Source organism: Macaca fascicularis, chromosome 8, assembly GCF_037993035.2.
Source record: "Macaca fascicularis isolate 582-1 chromosome 8, T2T-MFA8v1.1".
NCBI classification, from domain to species: Eukaryota; Metazoa; Chordata; class Mammalia; order Primates; family Cercopithecidae; genus Macaca; species Macaca fascicularis.
The window spans coordinates 96,955,418-96,976,599 of NC_088382.1; the positions used below are offsets into that span (position 1 = coordinate 96,955,418).

General features: G+C 34.2%; 1 protein-coding gene across 2 annotated transcripts in view; it reads left to right on the forward strand.

Moving 5' to 3' along the window:
* The window catches only part of CNBD1 (cyclic nucleotide binding domain containing 1), a 785,154-nt gene that overhangs the window by 349,079 nt on the left and 414,893 nt on the right, over nt 1-21,182 (forward strand). For both annotated transcript variants that reach the window (XM_065519430.1, XM_045398475.2), the window contains exon 6: nt 9,289-9,482. In XM_065519430.1, the coding sequence (XP_065375502.1) occupies nt 9,289-9,482 (194 nt within the window). The remainder of the gene's footprint in view (nt 1-9,288; nt 9,483-21,182) is intronic.

A 21,182-nucleotide genomic window follows, 5' to 3' on the forward strand; every position in this document is an offset into this window, starting at 1 on the left:
TAAATTTTTCTTTTTCATGAAGTCATTCCATATCTTTCCCATCAGGCACAATTTATTTCTTCTTCAGACCTTCATATCATTTTAGGTACTCATTTAGGGATGTTTGCCTTGTGATGCTTCTTATAATTATATACTTTGTAATTTCCACAGTACCAGAAGAGTATTTGTTTTTATTTTGGAACAAAGAGTATCAATATTTGAAGGCAGTTTCAATAGAAACTCTGAGCTTGAAATAGAATAAAATAAATTTCTTTACATCCCTTCCAGTTAGCTGTATAATATTTACATATTTGCTTTTTTATTCTCAAAATAAATACCCACTTTTATTTGCATATTGTCTTCTACAAGTTATTGCATTATTCTAAGCAAGGTTATTGGACTTGTGTCTTAAAATAACTACTCCTGGTACCTTAGAAGAGGAAAAATTGGACCTATGTGAAATAATCCCATTTCCAAAGATTATTTAATATAATAAAAGCTTTGAAGAGGCCATTTATTGCTTTGTTATCTTATCTCTGCAATCATTTAGACCTTATAAAGAGATTCCATAAATTAATCCATCTGGCTTAAAATTTATATAACTTTCCTATATTTTTCCTAGGCTTCCATATAAGGGCCTGAGAAGAAAATTGACTATCAAAGAGTTTTATCTTATTCCTCAATAGACAGAATTCTAAGGGGAAAAAAAAAAAAAAAGAGTTGATCTTCAAATATTTTATAAAATTCTTTGGAGAGAAATACTATAGGGGATCATTAATTAAACTTTCATTTATTCGACGAGTGTTTTTGCTAAATGTTTAAAATTATCCAGGCTGTGTGATATGAGCTGGAGATACAGAGAGCAGTCAGAGTTTCTTCTCTCAAGAAGTTACAGTCTATTGACAGAGACTGAAAACAAAGAGTGCCATGGCAAAAATTCTGTGAAGAAAGATAGCAGAGGAGGCCTGTTAATTAGACTGGAGGAGGGCAGGGCTGAGGTCAGAAAAGGCTACCCTGGTAGATAGATAACACTTAAACTCAATTTTATAGGGCAAGGAGGGATTTGCTGCTGACAGTATGACCTTATTCATCCAATTACAGTTCCTTGAAACTTTTAAGTCCTTCTAGAATGGCTGATTTTAGCTGAAGGTCTTTGTACCAGAGAGTGGGAAATCTTTAGCAAGATTCACAATCATGCTTGCTTTAATCAAACTTTGTAATTGGCCTTTAACTTTTCAAAAAGTCACTATCAAAATGATTAAAGTTTCCCTAGTATTTTTAATTCTTTTGTAATGCCTTTTGTTCATTAATAAAAGTATAGTTAAGAGCTATTTTCAAATATGGGGTCCTGCACTAGGAGATTTCTCAAGTCCTTATGAGAATAGTTCTTTGACTTTTCATGTAATAGAAGCTAGGTATATAAATACTTTTATGAAACTTATTCCTAACCAACTTGATTTTGATAAATTCCTTTACTTTTGCAGAGTCTGGGAATCATTATTTAATGGGCTGGAAATCAGTATTATTTCCTTATTGTCTGATTTTTCTTAAATGCTTGTATTTTTCTTAAAAAATACATGAAATCATTTTATGTATTTTGAATATTTGAATAAGGAATCCATGCTGTTTGTTTCTTCTCACTGGTTAAAAATTTCGAATGCTTATATTTATCTTGCATTATTAACAAATGTCTTTTTTCTCACAGTTCCTACAGTTAACATCACTTTGTGCTCTGTTAGTAATATTTTAATTGTTCTTTGAGAGCTTAACTAGATAGTAATCTTTTTTAGACAGTTTTTATAGTATTTAAATAATTTTTCTATAAATTTGAGGATTTATGACAAATATTCTTTGAATTCTATTTTGAGAAGCTTTTGTAAATTCAGTTTCTGCTAAATTTTGTACTTTTATCTGAACTCTTCATTTTAACTCCATTTATATTGTTAAATTTTTTGTTTGAATAAGGATCCTTTTCCTTTTTTATTCTCCTCTAGTACATCTATACAGAACTCACCTAAAATTTCATCTCACTCTGCATATATGTCTGAAATTAAAAAAAAAAACTTTTATTTTCAAATTCTAAAATAATTTTGATAGATTTATGAATACACCAACTATGTTAATTTAAGGAAATAATTGAGGGTCAGTTTCTGAACTCTGTTACAAATAATGTGAGTCCATTTTCACACTGCTATAAAGGAATACCTGAGACTGGGTAATTATTTATAAAGAAAAGAGGTTTAATTGGCTCATGGTTCCACAGTCTGTATAGAAGCCATGATGCTGGCATCTGCTCAACTTATGGGGAGGCCTCAGGAAACTAACAATCATGGCAGAAGTGAAATGGGAGCCAGCACTTTATATAGCTGAGAGCAGGAGGAACAGAGAGAGGAGGGAGATGCCACAGAGTTTTAAACAACGGGATTTCATGAGAAATCTATCACTAGAACCGCATTGAGAGGATGGTGCTAAACCATTCATGAACAATTCACCCCCATGATCCAGTCACTTCCCACCAAGGCCCCATCTCCAACATTAGGGATTAAAATTCAACACGAGATTTGGGCAGGGACACAGATCCAAACCATATCGAATGGTAAGAATTCTTTTAATTCTCATTGAGGTTGTTTATAAGATCTATAAAACTAACATACATTTGTACATATATATTTATATATACATTTTATATCTAGACATAACTACATAAATACACACGCGCAAATTACACACACAGAGCACTCCTATGTGTGTATGTATGTTTGTATGTATGTGTGTATCCTTCAGATGTTAGAATACATTTGAAAACTTCCAGAAATTAATGTACTTTGTAACTTTTGATGAGTTACTTTATCATTCTGAGCCTTGGTTTCTTCATCTGAAATATGCACTAACAATATATGATTTTCTGAGTTATTGGAAGAATTAGTGTTAGAACACGTAGCACAGTGCATGACAAACATTTCATGCTTGGTATGTGATATTTACTCTTCATGGCATGTTTGGTATATATGAATAACAGTAATAGCTGTTTCTAGATTTAAGAAATCCAGATTAAAATGTTGCTTCTTAATGAGTCATTTATTTAGGAATAGCCCATCAACTCATTTGTCATTAAGATCTGAAAACATTAACCTCTATTTTATGGAGACCATCTAGTGAAAGGTATACTTACAGTTCTAATCAAGCACTGTTATTTTGCTCAATAATTAACAATGTCTTTTTTACAAGTCTCTTTAAAAAGAGACTTATTTTTAATGTCTCAGAAAACTTACAATCATGGAAGAAGGCAAAATGGGAGCCAGTACTTCATATGGTTGAGAGCTGAAGGAAGAGAGAGTATGGGAGGGTGCCACATAAGTTGTTCTCTTAGGAACAAGTAACTCATACTACCAAATCTCTTTCTAGACTTGTTTTTGTATTATAATGTTTGTATCTTAAACATGCATTCATAGGCAGACATATATTTACTTTTTTTTAAACTGTTTAAATGAACATATATTACTTTGTAATATATTTTTTAACTGAAAATGACACATACTAAATAACACATTGTAGTCTTATTTTATCATAATTGAAACAATATCCCTAAGCAATATATTTCAAGAATGAGACAGAGAGGGGAGGGGAGGGGAAGAAAGAGAGAATCTATGTCAAATTACAAAGACTAGTATCGTCATGTGGAACTGCCACTGGTTGTCTTCAAATACTGGCTCAACCACTAGTGGCTCATCAAGCCTGGGAAGGATGTTTAATTTTTCACTGCTTTCAGTTTCTGCAGTTGTAAAGTTGAAGCAATTATAGTGCCTGATTCATAGGGTTATAATATGTTTAGTGTAGTGTCTGGCATATAATAAAGTGTTCAAAACCAAGAAAGAGTCAAACAATATTTGCTGTCATCTTGTGAACACTAATTTTTTTTCTCTAGTTTTTTTTCTTTGTTATATTTGCATAAGCTTCCATTTAATTGATATATCATAGCATCAGGACATTTCACCCCTAAACACTTCAGAGTGTATCTAGGATTCAATATTTGTTTCTGACACTTTATTTTTTAAGGCAAAATTTATATGCAGTGATGTGCATATATATATATATACCTTAAATATATCACTTGATGAGTTTAGACAAATACTGTATCCCAGATCCGTAGCAAGCTATCAAACTTTACCATCACCTCAAAAGTTCTGTTTATACTTCTTCCCAGTCAGTCTCTTGTCTATCCCATAGGGGCAATGGCTCTCTTTTTTTTTTTTTTTTTAATTCTCACTATGAATTAGATTCACATGAATAATTTAAAACTTTATAATGAAATCAGACAGCATGTACCCTTTTGTGAAAACTTTATTCCAATTAACATAATGCTTCTGAGATTTATCAATGTTGTATGAATCAATAGTTCATTCCTTTTCATGGCTGAGTAGTATTCCATTGCAGGGACATACCAGAACTTCTTTACATATTTTCTTCCAGATGGACACCTGAACTTTTTATAGCATTCAACTATTATGATAAAGCTGCTAGTAACATCCTTGTACCAGTCCTTTTTGGACATCTACTTTTATTCCCCCTGAGCAAATACCTAAGAGCTGAATTACTGGGACATAGTTTAGAAGTATGTTTCATTTAAAAAAAAAAAAAAACTGCCAGATATTTTTGCAGAGTAATTGTATAATTTATACTCCCACCAACAATGTGTGAGAATTCTAGATGTCTCACATCCATGCCAATATCTGATTCTTTCAGTTTTCAAACCTTTGGTTATTGCAGTCTCCCTCTTCTGTTTCCAAATAAATGCACTTATTCAAAAATTCTGATTTGTATAAGTATGGGTGATTCTTATTTTTTCTTGTGCCTTTTCAGTAAGTTTAATTTTGTAAAAGCATTTTTAGCAATAAATTCAGCATTTTACAAAATTAAAAAATCAATTTAGCTAAAAACAGTTATGTATGTACTTGTTGTGCAAGTCATTACAGTACTTGTAGCTTGCGATACAATTTCAGGGACTTCTTTACATTGAAATGCAAATATACTGTATCCCAAACCAACTGGAGTAGAGATAATGGTTTCAGAGAAATGTGTTGGATGATGAAATAAATAATCTGAATTATGATGAAGAAACTACAAAAGAGATTCATGTGAGATATTTGAATATTTATGCTTTTCATATTAAACACAGTTTTTTCTGAAGTGATATTATGTAATATGAGGTTTTTAACATTATTGTTAACTAATTTAATTACTATTATTAGATACAGTCTTTTCATCTACATCTTTAACATTTCACTAATTTAAATTGGCCAAAACTTTTAAGATAATCTTTGCATTGGTAAAATTTGGTTATGTATATTAGTTTCAAAATTCATTTAAACCCTATAGTAGTAACTACAACAACATAAAATTATTACATTCAGTGAATAATTGACAAAATAACACATTTAAAATACATGTAGATAACTTAGCATGACAATCTTTGATCTGGACATTGATTCTAGGAATATATTACACAATGAATGCAACACTGGGACTAAAAATCAGTCCTCCTCCTGCCTCCTAGACTAGCACTTGATCCTTTATACAGGCATTCCTCAGAGAAATTTCAGGTTTAGTTCCAAAGCACTGCAACACAATGAATATCATGATAACATGAGTCACACACATTTTTTGGTTTCCCAGTGCATATAAAAGTTATGTTTACATTATCATGTAGTCTATTAAGCATGTGATTGCATTATGTTTAAAAATATATATACCTTAATTTATAATACTTCATTGCTTAAAAAAATAGTAATGACCATGTGAACCTTCAGTGAGTCCTAATCTTTTTCTGGTGGAGGGTCTTGCCTCAATGTTGATGGCTACTGGCTGTTCAGGCTGGAGGTTGCTGAAGATTGGGGTGGCTGCAGCAATTTCTCTCTCTCTCTCTCTCTCTCTCTCTCTCTCTCTCTCTCTCTCAATGGAGTCTTGTTGTTTTTGCCAAGGTTGAACTTGAACTCCTGGGCTCAAGTGATTCACCCACCTCAGTCTCCCAAGTAGCTGGGACTTCAGGCATGCAGCACCATGCCCAGTTTGACTGTGGTAATGTCCTAAGAATATGGCAATGAAGTTTTCTGCATCAATTGACTCTTCCTTTTACAAAAGATTTATCTGTAGCATGTAATGCTGTTTGATAGCATTTTACCCATAAAACATTTCAAAATTTGAGTCAATTCTCTCAAACCCTGCCCAACTGCTTTATCAACTAAGTTTATGTTACATTCTAAATCTTTTTTAACATTCACTGTTCACAACCTACTCATCAGAAGTAGATTTCATCTAAAGAAACTGCTTTCTTTGTTCACTCATAAGAAGCAACTCCTTGTTTTGTTTAAGTTTTATCATGAGAGTGCAGCAATTCAGTCACATCCGTAAGTAAGCTCCACTTTTAATTCTAGTCATCTTGCTGTTTCCACCACATCTGCAGTTTCCTCCTCCACCAAAGCCTTGAACCTATCAAAGTCATCCTTGAGGGTTGGAATCAACTTTTCCAAACTCCTGTTAGTGTTGATATTTTGACCCCTTCTCATGAATCACAAATATTCTTAATGGCATCTAGAATAATGAATCTTTTCCAGAAGGTTTTCAGTTTGCTTTGCCCAGATCCATCAGAATAATTATGTCCATGGTAGCTATAGACTTATGAAATGTATTTCTTAAATAATAAAACTTAGAAGTTGAAATTACCTCTTGATTGATAGGTTGCAGAATGAATGTTGTGTTAGCAGGCAGGTAAACAATATTCAACTACTTACACAATTCCATCAGAGTTCTTGGGTAACCAGATGCACTGTCAATGAGCAGTAGTATTTTGAAAGGAGTCTTTTTCTGAGTAGTTGATCTCAACAGTGGGCTTCAAATATTCATTATAGAATGCTATAAAAAGATATGCTGTCATCTAGGCTTGGTTGTTCCATTTATAGAACACAGGCAGAGTAGATTTAGCATAATTGTTCAGGGCCCTAGAATTTTTGGAATGGTAAATGAGTAGTGGCTTCAGCTTAATGTCACCAGCTGCATGTCACAGTCAGCTGACCTATGTGTCACCATCACCAGCTGTATGTCATCATCAACCTCTCCTTTGAAACTCTGAAGCCAGGATTTGACTTCTTCTCTCTTTTAACTATAAAGTACTAGATAGCATCTTCTTACAATAGAAGGCTGTTTCATCTACATTGAAAATCTGTTTAGTGTAGCCATCTTTATCAGTGACCTCAGCTCATCTTCTGGATAACTTGATGCAACTTCTACATCAGCACTTGCTGTTTCACCTTGCACTTCTATGTTATACATATGGCTTCTGTCTTTAAACCTCATGAACCAAACTCTGCCAGCTCTCAGCTTTTCGTCTGGAGCTTCCTCACCCTCTCTTAGCTTACCTGAAATTGAATGAAAATAGGGCCTTGCTCTGGATTAGGTTTGGTTTAAGAGAATGCCGTGGCTGGTTTCATCTATCCAGACCCCTTAAACTTTCTCAGTATTGCAGTGAGGCTGTTTTGCTTCCTTATCATTCGTGTGTTCACTGTCATAGCACTTTTAAACTTCTACAAGAACTATTCCTTTGCATTCACAGCGTGGCTTACTATATAGTGTAAAAGGCCTAGTATTCAGCATATCTCATCTTCCAACAAGCCTCCCTTACTGAGGTTAATCATTTCTAGCTGTTGATTCAAAGTGAGAGACACATGACTCTTCCTTTCACTTGAACACTTAGAGGCCATTTTAGAGCTATTAATTGGCCTAATTTTAACATTGTTGTGTTTCATGGAGTAGAAAGGCCTGAGGAGAGGGAGAGAGATGGGGAAACAGTCATTGAGTAGGGCAGTCCAAACATGCACAACATTTACTAATTAAGTTCATTGTCTTATATGTGCATAGTTTGCCGTGCCCAAAACAATTACATCAATGGTAACGTCAATGATCACTGATCACAGACCACCACAACAGATACAGTAATAATGAAAAAGTTTGAAATATTGTGAGAATTACCAAAATGTGACACAGAAACACAAAGTGATCACATGCTATTGGAAAAATGGTGCTGATAAACTTGCTAGATGCAAGGTTGCACAAATCTTTGATGTGTAAAAAAATGCCGTATCTGTGAAGCACTGAAAAGCAAAGCACAGTAAAATGAGATATGCTTGTATTGTGTTGCCTGGAAGGAGGTCTAGTTTAACCTCAGACATCCAAGCAAGAACAACCTTTGCTTTAAAGAAGCATGTGAATCACTCCCCCATGGTCCCTGTGTATGAATTGTGACTAAGAAAGTCACACTAATTAGCACTCAGGTTAGAAAAAAAGCAGACATGGCAAGCATTTGATGACTTTTGGGACATTTTAAAAAAACGATTGTCCCTGAAAATGAAATTTGTAAAGTTTCTATTTCTAGCAAGTTAATAAGCAAAGTGTACGAAAATATCTCCTGACAGCACTTGAGTAATTTGCTTCAATCTTAGGAAGTAATGTAAATAAGAAATGGAGAAAGACACCATCCTATTCTTACCCCCTTCCAGGCTTCAGAAGAACTGGAATTAATTTAAGGTACATTAGAAATATTCACAAATGAGTATGTCTTTCAGACCTACAGGCATAAAGTTTAACTTTAGGAATTGGGGTTAGATGACAGACTTTAGAGATTTATGTTATGGAGTAGGATATATTTGGGAAAACTCTTCTTTCTAGTAATAATCAGCCACCTTCTCCAGACTTTCTCCATTATTAAGTTCTATAAGTGATTGTCATCATGTCCAGAGCAAAGATAAATTAAAATTAAGGGTAGATATATATTGTTATTTATATAAAATAGGAAAAATGGCATTTTGTGTATTGGAGGGTTATAAACATTAAAAAGCATTCAATGGCTTTTCTGGTCCCATTTTTCTCACAATGTCTCAAATCTATTAATATTTATATGTTATGTTTTCTTCCCCTAGAACCTATCAGGCTTTTCTGGACCCATTTTTCTCACAGTGTCTCACCTCTATTAATAATTATATGTAATCATGTTTTATTCCCCTAGAACCCATCAGTTCTATGAGAGGATAGCAACTATATGTAATTGTCTGAAAAGAATAATCCAATGTACAAACATGCTTTTGTTATTCTTGTTATTTGAATAAACTATTTGAAAATGCCTATTACATTAAATTCATTGTTATAGAATACACTGAAAGAAATGTGTTGAAAGTACCATAAGTGCAATATATGTATTAGTCATATCTATATCAAGGAGCCTGAGCAATGGTATACATTTTTTGGCTTTGTTTTTTTCAGTGATTGCAAATGATGGATTTTATGTAATACTGAAAGGCCTAGCTCGACCTCAAACAAATGTGTATAAAAATCTGATTGAAGGAAGTGATTCACCAGTCTCGTTCATACCTCAGAGTTTCCACAGCTTCATTTTGAGTGAAAAATTCAAAAACTCTACACTTGCTAAGATGTACCTACATTCACATGACTCAATGGTGAGAGATGAGTATTTGCTTTTTCTACAAGTAACAAGATAACATGCTTTTGTAAAACTTTATCTCTTCCAGACATTAAGATCCAGTATCTTTAGAGTCCTGAAATATTTAAGATAATATAGCCTTTAAAATATAAATGATATTATTAATATTGACATTTGACTAAACATTTTTGATAAAGGATGCCTTCAACAGCATCGTGACAACTGGCAAGGTTTATATGGTATATTTGATAACAGACAAGGTTGATGTGGCTGGATCCCTGAAAGAAGGATAATAGTAGTTTCAAGATAAGGGAGAGAGAATAGGTGATTTGAGGAGAGAGAGACAGGAAGACTAATTGATTATGAAGGACCTTTAATTCAAGTCAAGAAATGTGTGTTTATTATGTTTGTCACAAGAGCAATGCTACGATAGTCAAGTAGTTAATTTCATTACATTCAGAAATTCTTAATTGAGGAAAATATTTTGCCTCTATATAATATTTCAAGACTATTAGCTGGTCAAAATTGAAAAGTTCCATATCTTTGTAAATCTCTGGATACTCCACATAGGATAGAGGTCTGAATTGACTAGAATTGTGGCTGATAGTCAGTTCTCAATTTAGGGTGATCAAGATGTCCACAGTAGAAAAGAGTCAAATAACCAATTAAAACCAAATTATTTGGCATTATGGGGTACAATCAGAAGAATCCAGAACTAATATCACATTCAAGAGAAATAAGCATGGATCATACCCAGAAAGAAAGACAAGGATAAAAATAAACAAGCCTATAAAAGTGTATTATTCATTTCACATGAATGAATGATGTTTCTTCTTGTTAGGGATGGAAAAAAAAATGCATTTGCCATGTCAGTGGCCACATATAACGGATCTAATGCTATTTTAATCTGCTCTAGCAAATATGCCACGTTTAGCACAACAGCTATAATTAGGGCTGTTTCCTGATTTAATTTCTAGTAGTTGAATTCAGACTTCAAAGACCCTTTTTTTTTGAATGTTCAAACTCATATATTAAATGGGGATATGATGGGAATCACCAGATCTGTATTCTGCTTTAGGTCTTTAGGAGCAGTACTAATTTCTGGCATTCCACCTGAGATGTGATATTGTTTTCAATTTCCTATCTTGACCAGAGTGAGGAAAAGGGTAGAGAGAAGTTTCAGAGGCTTCCACTTAATCTTTACTGTGATAGCTCTTACTGCACAGGCCAAGAAACCAATGTGGAAACTCTACCCACTACCACGTATCCATTTAAATTATGCTTTTAGGGACCACGGATATTGCCCATGGGGTAGGCTTATGGACCCAGTGAAGCCACTGGGAACCAGACCTGAACCAAAACTCTACTTTTTAGAAATTCTGCCTATTTATTCTCTGTAACAGGTGACCATGATCACATTTTATGTATCAAGGCTTTAATGTCACTATCTCAAATTTTAGAGCTCCACTTCTCCATCTGGGCCCCAGCCTTAGAATAAAATAATTTAAAAAAAAAGCTTGCCAAGGTTGAGACTGCTATAGCGGAGCTCCAGAGAGCATAGATATGAATATATTTCTATCTATGTGCCTATCTATCTAGCTCTCTATCATCTATGTATCTGTCTGTCTACCTACCTACCAATTATCTATCTACCTACCTGTCTATTTATATTCCAAGTCAGATTCTCAGATTTTTCTGCCCTCTAACTGTTGAAAATGAGATTTTCTTTATATGCAGTCAAAGAACCCTTGGATTAGATAATTCATCTTAAATGGGTGATTAATTTTCCTCTTCCTTTTATTGTATTCCTTTAGTGCACTGAGAGCTCCAGGCAGCAATCATCCTATGCCATGGTCCTTATAAATACTCATTCTACAATAATCTCAAACATCTGAGATATTGTACCTTCCAGTGCATTCCCTTCTATTAGTACCTAATGCCTGCTTAACATCGTTAAAATTTTATCGGTGGTACTGATACAGCGTGTCAGAGACTAGCAGTACTCCAGTGATAGATTTGTATTGCTACCTGGCTGGCAGGCAGTTAAGCTCTACAATATTTTTTTCTACTTTAGTAAAATATTTTGAAACAAATGAAAAGATAGAAATCAAGGCAGACAATTTTAACTTGCATCAGCTCTGTGGTTTTTGTTGTTAAGTTTGCAGAAGGACAAGTGTATGATTATTGATAAATTTATTTCACATTGCTAAAAACTTAAAGTATCCTTGCTAACCCTGTCCCCTGTAGAAATTATGAGTTTAGCTGGTGTTATGAAACATGCTGCTCTTTCCCTATTTTAAAAATTTCCCTTTTTGTGTATTTACTTAGCGGTCCTTTTTCAAATAGAAATATTACTATTTCCAAAGATTTGTGTCTAGAAGAGTTTTGTAGTTTTGCACACGTAAAGGGCTATATTTTTCTTTCTCCCTATTTTTGGCTTTTTTTTAAAAAAACATTATTTGATTTTTTATTGCATTGTAACAGAGAACCAAACAACTAAGAAGAAGAAAAAAGTTATAACATTTTCATGCTTCAATTTCACCCTCCAACAGTTTGATATACAAATGGGGATCATTTAAGTATAACAAACATAAGGTGAAAAACATCTAATCCAAGGATCAAATTTATTTCTCATGAGATAATATATAGTTCTGAATAAAAATTGTTAAAGCTCCAAGCATCTGCTGTTCTTCCTCTTTACTACACACTGGATGAAAAATGAGTGTGGTATAAATGTACAGTGAAACAATTTTTTTGCTTTTCTCAATGTAGATTTACACATTGAAGCTGAAAACTTTTTCATTAGAGTTAATTATGCAAGGAAAGAGATAAAAAATTACACAAAATCTTTCATTAATTTTATTTTTTCTAATTAGTCTTACAACTTTTAAAATTATAATAATAAATACATTCAAATTTCTTAGAGACATCTCAGCATAGATATAGTATGGTCTGTGCCAAAACACAAACACACATACACACACACAGGCACTTCTATATTTTATATTTATATACTTCTATATTTAACATATGTTGCTATCTGCAATAAAACATATTTTACTAAAATCTATTTTTGCTGTGATTAAATTCAGCAAAATTATAAAAGCAAATTATTAAGTTGAAGATTCTCAATAATTATTAAAATAACTTTCTAGTTTGTTAGTAGTAATTTTCTTTGAAATACATTTGGAACTATGTGGAAAAAACTGATAAAAATATTTAATATATTCAACAAGCAGGGCCCAGTAAGGGTAAAATTATAAAATAGTAATTTGTTTTTTTTTTTTTTACACCAAAGTTTTCAAACAAGTGGTGTAGTATTACTCTTCCATGATACCTGGATCCTAGCACCTCAGTCAGATCCTAGGTATTAATGAATAACCTCACTCTTTTTGGTCTTACAAATTCCAATCCTGTTTTTATATCAAATTTTCAAACTTTCATGTTTGATACTCAGCTTGTGCCTTATTGTGCCATAGAATCCAGCAGCAGAAAGCATAAGTTAAATTGGTCCATCCCCGCTTCTTACTTCTCATGCTCTTTACTCACTAGCTTGGCTTTCTGGTTCTTTCCAGTGAGGAAGGGAAGGAGGCTGGGAATTAAAGGCAAAATGGTAACAGGACCTTCTGTGATTGGATGTCCAAATGTAGGCTGGTTTTCTCAGGGTGTTGCTCCTCCTGCAGTCCCCTGGAGCAGGTGTTGCCTCCCAGAGGGCTTTTTAATACCGTACCCTTGATCCCTGGCTTCAGGCAGTGACCCCTTTGAATCTCTTTTTAGGGTGAATTCTTCCCTCCAGGAGGTTCTCCAGGGTTCTTCCCTTTTCATACAGTTTAGCTAGATACTTTTTGTGTGTCCCCTCAGTTGATGGGCTAGGGAAAGTTTCAAGTTTACTCCACTACATTTCTGTGTCCTCAATCTGAGCCCAGAGGTCACTGGGAATAGAGGAGAAAGAAAACTTCAGTACTCTAAAAATTGTCATGAAGCAGGTATCTTTCAATCTTTGCTGTCAACTTCCTGATCTCATTTCTCAAGAGGATCTGGAATTTACAGTTGAAGGAGTTTGTGCTCATTTGAGACACTACTTGAAATTATGGACTTTGAATCTTATACTTACAATAGCATTCAGCACAAACATCTGTACATGGAAGTTTTTTTTATTTTTTATATTTATTTACTTATTTATTTTTTTGAGACGCACTCTCGCTCTGTTGCCCAGGCTGGAGTGCAGTGGCACGATCTCAGCTCACTGCAAGCTCCGCCTCCTGGGTTCACGCCATTCTCCTGCCTCAGTCTCCCGAGTAGCGGGACTACAGGTGCCCGCCACTACGCTGGGCTATTTTTTTTTTTTTTTTTTTTTGTATTTTTAGTAGAGACGGGGTTTCACCATGTTAACCAGGATGGTCTTGATCTCCTAACCTCGTGATCCGCCCTCCGCGGCCTCCGAAAGTGCTGGGATTACAGGCGTGAGCCACCGCGCCCGGCCCATGGAAGATTTTTGGATGGATAACAATGAAAGTGTCTAGCAGGGTGTCTCATACTAAGCCTGGAAAAATAATTACAGGCTCGGTACTTTGGTCTAGGAATGAGATTACAAGGGCATGAAATACACAGTGATTCAATTCTTAGTTTTTGCCTATGTAAAAAAATAGTTTAAGTAATAGCGTATCAATACCAGTGCATTAAAAAAAACAAAGTGATACTTATTTGTGATCATTTTGGAAGCTATAATAACACCATTTATTTTCTTGGTAAGATAGGAAAAGGCAATGGTTCTACCTCTCTTTGCAACTGTGTAAGTTGGGGAACCAGAGATAATAAGCATATGTAGAGAATGTAAGTCAAAAATAAAATTCTAAGGCCCCAGCCAACTGAATAGACCCCTCCTCGCAGCCAAGAACATTACAAAGTTAACCTGAAAAAGTAGTTGAGGACATAATTGCCAGGGGGGTCAGACATTCCTCATTATACCCTCTTGCTTTTGGTATTCAGGCACAACTGACCAGCATTAATGTTAAAACAGAGACCTTAAGACTGACAAAACACTCTTTGTAGCGGTAAAATACCAACATGACAGATGGCAGGCCCTGGAAGATATTGAAGTATTTTACCCCAAAATATATTTCTCTGACATATTGTGAAATGGCCCTGCAAAGCTGACTCCTGTGGGGAAAATCTACATTCTGTAGAAAATTGCCTTCCCTTTCCAGGTCTTTTTCCTGATACAAGAGAAAATTAGCTAAGAATCTGGCCCCTTTTTAAGTCTGATAAGAAACATTTATAATCTATTATGTCTGAAGCCTGCTACCTGGAGGCTTCATCTGCATAATAAGAACCTTGGTAGCTACAACCCTTTATATTAATGCAGATGCTTTATATTAACCCTTTATATTAATTAACCCTCTTCTATTGATTCAAGGTCTTTAAATAATAGCTTAACTCTTTCAACCGATTGCCACTCAGAATGTCTTTGAATCCACCTGTGACCTAGAAGGCCCCTCTTGGAGTTGTCCTGCCTTTTCAGATAGAACCAATGCACATCTTACATGTATTGATTGAGGTTTTATGTCTCCTTAAAATGTATAAAACCAAGCTGGAGTTCAACCACCTTGGGCACATGTTCTTAAGACCTCTTGAGACTTTGCCTTGTGCCACAGTCACTTACATTTGGCTCTGAATAAATCTCTTCAAATATCTCAGAGTTTAACTTTTTTCATAGACAATAATTTAATTGCTCATGGCATAAACTTAATTGTTGATATTTATATTAATCTTAATGGGAATAAATCCCAACTCAAAAGTATTCCTTATTTTCTTGTATCAATTACTAGCTAGTGAGTCAATAACAAAAAATCTGAAAAAGGACAGGGTGGAGGGAGGAAATGTGGTGAAATCAACCTTCTGCCAGTATGTATATTTCCTTAATTTACAATAAAGATATTTTGAGCAAATTAATCATTAAACCATCAAATCCTAACTTTTCCATTTCCCAAATACAAAATATTTCTAACCTGTGTTATCAGCACAACCTGTATTATTCAAGCTGAGGATAATGGAGCCATGAGTATTTTATGCATACTGCCCAGTACATCTGAGGTTTTATCAGGTATCTAGAGTAAATTCAGAAGGCATTGATAAATGGTGGATCCAACTAAAGAAAGAATATCTCATTTCATAAAGCAGTTGAATAGCAATTTCATCTTCACATCCTGGATAAAACTCAACCAATTATTTTCAAACAAGACCATATTCCAATTAATTTTAAGTTCTGTGTCAAGCAGACTATTGGGATATCTTGGAAGAGTAAAGGCAAAGTCATGTTGGATAAGGACAAGGAATTTAAGATATTTAATTCTGCTGCCTCCAGATTTCTGATAATGGGTGCTGCCTGACCTTCTGTGTACACCATTCCCTGTGGTCAGTGCTCCATATTCTTTTACTTGCCTCTTCATTATCCAACATTCTTCACAGATTCATTCCCAGTGTGGTCTTACCTTGGTTCCCTACATCTTTTACCTCATTTATTCATGGGCATTTTTAAAAATGGTGTTTTATAGAGCGTATTTTTCATATGCAACACAACTCCATTAAAAACCAAAATGAAAGGCAACTAGAAAAAGAAACTAAAGTTTCCAATTTAAGAAACACGTATAAATTATTCATGACGCAAAACAGGAGTCACAATAAAAAATCAAAACTATTTCAATTAAACAAAAACATAAATATCACATATCAAAACAAAAATACCATGAATCAAAACTTGTAACATATATATGCAGTGAAAAAAGATACAGAATGTGATTTGCTATTTAGTATTGATCTACATGTGATCAGAGTATAAAGTTTACGTTTTGTTTTTTAATTTAAAAAAAATTTGTACAAATTTATGGGGAATATGAAACCCAAAAATCTGAGGCAGGTCTCAGTTAATTTAGAAAGTTTATTTTGCCAAGGTTAAACACGCATGCCCATGACACAGCCTCAGAAGGTCCTGATGACATCTGCCCAAGGTGTTCGGGGCATAGATTGGTTTTATACATTTTAGGGAGAGATGAGACATCAATCAATATATGTAAGAAGTACATTGGTTCCATCCAGAAAGGTGGGGACAACCTGAAGTAGGGAGGGGGCTTCCAGGTCAGGGGTAGGTGAAGGACAAATGGTTGCATCCTGTTTCTGATAAACCTTTCCAAAGGAGGCAATCAGATATGCATCTATCTCAGTGAGCAGAAGGATGACTTTGAATAGAATGGAAGGCAGGTTTGGCCCTGACAAGTTGCCTGCTTGACTTTTTCCTTTAGCTTAGCGATTCTGGGGCCCCAAGACTTTCCTTTCACAGTCCCATGTGCAATTTTGTTGTAAGTATATAATTGATAGTGATCAAGTCAGGGTATTTAGGGTGCCTAGCTCCTGAGTGTAATACATTTTTGTTTAACAATATCACCCTCCTTGCTTATCAGACGTTGAATTTATTCCTTGTAACTGTTTTTATACCCTTTAACCCAATTCTCTTCATCTGCCCCTCCTCCACTTACTCATAGCCATTTAAATGGTTCTTTGCTGCTTCTAGGTGTCCCCTGACTCATATCCCAGCTCCCAGTGTTAAGATGACTTCCTTTAAGTCAGGGATCTTATTTTTCTCTAATGCGTAGTATAGTACGCTAGGAGCTTTTAAGGTGTTCAATAAGAATAAATTAAATTAAATCCAGTTAAATTTAATTAGACAGAGCCTTCAAAATGCCAAAGATGATCTGTGAAATGAGCTTTGATTCAACTAAATTGCAACTGATAGAGGATTTAATCTATATTGATTAAAGTTCAGTTATATTACATTTATTTTATCTAAATTGATGTTTAAAATATATATGATTATTTTATTCTTAAAATGAAATGTAAATGTTAGAATATTCAGATGTTCAAAACTAAAATGTCAATCAGGAAATATTTTTACTATAATAATGGCATTGGAACTTAACATCTAATTATCTCTCTGATCATTAAAATATTTAATACAGATAGCTTGTAATATATTTATAACATGAATATATTTCTTAATCATCCCAACATATAGTTGCCTTTTGTTTTCATCAAGAGTTAAAATGTGTGGTGTAACTAAAAATAAACATTAGATCATAGTAAATTTACTACTGTTTAAAAATAAATAAGAGAAAAAGTAAAAATTATACTTTGTATAAGATTTTTACAACTCTTCTATTATAAAAGCAATAAAAGGGTTATGTTTATTGGTACATATTAAGTCTGTTTACCAATGCTTTTTTAATAACATCATAAAATAAGAAGACTTCACATATAAACATTAACTCAGATATTTCATTTCAAATACATACACTTAAATAAAATTAAAGTTTTCATTTCTTTAATCTTCCCCCCATTTTTTTTAATACAACTGTTTGTTATTTGACTACATTTATGAAGACATCAAAATATAATCAAGCTTGCTGTTGTTTATCTCATTATATTAAGTATTGTATTCAAAGATTAAATAATTTCAACTTTATGTAAATTAAAAATAAGTATTAAATTTGAAGGTAGGAAAATAAGTATAGTTTCTGGTTTATGGATGTTTGCATGCCTTCTGTGAAATGCCAGATATTGTGTACTCATTTTACTTTTGTCTTCTTTGTCTTTTTATCTATTAATTTATAAGCCTTTTGAGTATAGTAGTGATATAAGTTTTTAATATACATGTGTTACAAATATGATTTTTTAAATATATTGTTGATATTCTCACTTTATTGTTCTTTTATTATTATGGATATATTAATTGTTTTTTTCTTTGTTAATGTTTGCTTTCCCATTATTGGCAGTATTTATGATAAGAAAACTAATAATAATTGAGTACTTATTATATGCCCATTTCATTTAAAGGTATCACAGGTTCTTGAACTAATATCTCATATCCATTGGTTTATTTTGCTTTAGTGCCTATTTTATCTTCATACAATTTTCCAGAACTACTGCCTTAAGCCCAGTGTTTTCAGTTTTCTGTTTTGTTGTTTTTTTGTAATTGCCTTGGGATTCTTTGCTCCTCTAATTTTTAAATTTTTCTGGCAAACACAAAATGATGAAAAGATGAGGCAAGCTTGGTCTATAATTTTTATTCTGGCAAACCTGTTCTGTAATTTTTCCATTACTTCTGAAAAAAGCTTATTTATATTCATTTTCCATGTCATAATTTCCATTATCTCTTTCTGTCATTAATTAGACTGGGAATGAGAAGCTTTTGGGTTTGCAGAACCCATAATGGATGATGCCAGTAACTATCAGAATTGTTGACAACAACATAAGCTTTGAGTATAGTCTGTAACTTTTAAATATAGATTTTATTTCTTTTTGAGGCTGAAAATCATTTCATGAAAGTTGTTTGAGAATTTGGTCTTAATCTCTGTATCAGTTAAGAGAGGTTTGGTTTATGTTATCTAAATTATTACTAATGACTTAAACAATAAGAATATTTTTTATCTCATAGAAAGTCTTCGAGATAGATGACTTTAGGGATTAGTTAATTTAGAACCACAACAAAGTCACCTGGACACAGAGGCTCCCCTATCTTTCCATCCTGTCATTTTTAGAATGCTGAATTTCTTCCTCAGATTTGCACCTTAATTGTTAGCACTCCTCCAGGCATGGGAGAGCAGCATTCCCCGATCTTTTTGGTACCAGGGATCAGTTTTATAGAAGACAATTTTTTACGGACTGGGGGTGGGGGATGGTTTTGGGATGATTCAAGAGCATTACACTTATTGTGAACCTTATTTCTATTATTATTATATTGTAATATATAAATAAATAATTATACAACTTCTTATAATGTAGAATCTGTGGGAGCCCTGAGCCTGTTTTCCTGGAAGTAGATGGTCCCATCTGGGGGTAATTGGAGACAGTGACACCGGAATTATGTTGCCTATGTCCAGTCTACTCCATAATCTTGTTTTGGTTACTGTCACTACAAAGAAAACCCTGCTTCACAAAGATAAGATATTGGAAACAGGAGCAGGCTTTTCACTGCTTTTGTGGCAATCTCAGGATAATCTCCAGCTTGACTTTAATCCAGAACATATGGAGATTTGAAATTGTCTCAAACATACTTTTAAGGCCACCATCATTTGTGATCTCAAGCAGTTGATTCTCTTCTAGCATGGACAAAGTCCATTCATCTGACTTATTCTCAAATGAGTTGCAGATCCATTCCTTCCCAGTTCAGTGCTCTTTTCTAGTTTGGAAGTAATGGTGAAACTCTTTTGAAAGTTGAGAGAGGTGATCATGGACCAGCTCGGAGTAAGAAGGCCCTGGCTGAGTCTCTTTCAAAATCTCTACTAATGTTTGAAACATGTCAGAAATTCCAGTCTTCCCTCATTGCCCCATAATTCCAGTTTGGCTTTGAATGCAACTACTTTATCTGATGGCTTGAACACAGTTGTCAGTCTTCCCTGAAGTGACAGATTGAGTTCCTTGACCAGGTTGAATGTGCCACACAAGTAAGCAAGTTTTGCGATCCATTCTGCCTCACTGAAGTATGCTGCCAGGGGTGACTTTTTCTATAAGAAGTCTCTGGAGTGGCTCTCATAACTCAAAAACTCTGACTAGTGATCTACCTTTAGAAAGCCCTCTCATTTCTGAGTATAAGAGAAGACGTGTTTGTTCTGCATCCATCTCCTCATAGAGTTGCGCAAACAGATGTGAGTTAAGGGTATTTAATGTGGTTGATAATTTTAATCACATCCTGCAAAATGTTGTTAAGTTCAGGTGACATTTTCAGTTGTGAAGTTCAGGTGACATGGCATTTTTCAGCTAGCCATCATTTCTCTATGGGTGACATGGTGCATAGACTCATATTCAGAAGTGACCTCGTTGACCAGAGTGGTGAAACCAGAAAACTGTACAGTCATGGCAGCCACTTCATCCATGCATACTTACACAAAATGAACAATTTTCCTGATATGTAATCATTCAAAGACTTGAATAGTTCTGCAGCTGTGGTGTTGTTGGTTGGCCAAAAATTTGCCCATAACATATTCTCATGTACATCCTCCTGAAAAATATATCACACAAAACCAAGAATTGTAGCCCTGTTGTCAACATTGGTAGACTCATCAATCTGGGTTGTGTACCATGGTGACTCATTAATCCTCTCTAACAATTGTGCTTCAATATCTTCTGCTGTTTCATCAATTCATCTAGTTATAGTGCTAACTGAAAAGGGAACACATGTCACCTTTTAAACTGCAGCCTTTCCTAAATGTTCACAATGGATGTTTTCAGTAGCAGGTAGGATCAACCTTCACCAGCAGTAAAAGACTTCTTAGCATTAGCAATGCAGTTAGCCACTAAGGGTGATGCTGTCAGTGCAGACACATTTGTTAAAGTGGTGTCCTTCAATAATTGCCTCTATTCTTTGTGTTCACATTTTTTTTCTTTTGAAAAACTGCATAGCTTGTCTTTTAATACAGGGTGCTTGATCGCCATGTGGAGAAGCAGCTTTGAAGATTTCATAGCTTCGTTGAATAGCCTGTTGCCATGTGTTATATAAAGCAGGATTGGAGTATGTGAATCACCTGTTGCAGTGAATCTGCAATTTAAATCGGACTCTTGGTATTTTCTTTTAAATACAACTTTCTTTTGTTGGCAGTCATAGAGTCTTCTGTTGGCCCCTCATTGAGTCTTTACCCCTTTTCAAAGAAATATTCCAGTGACATTT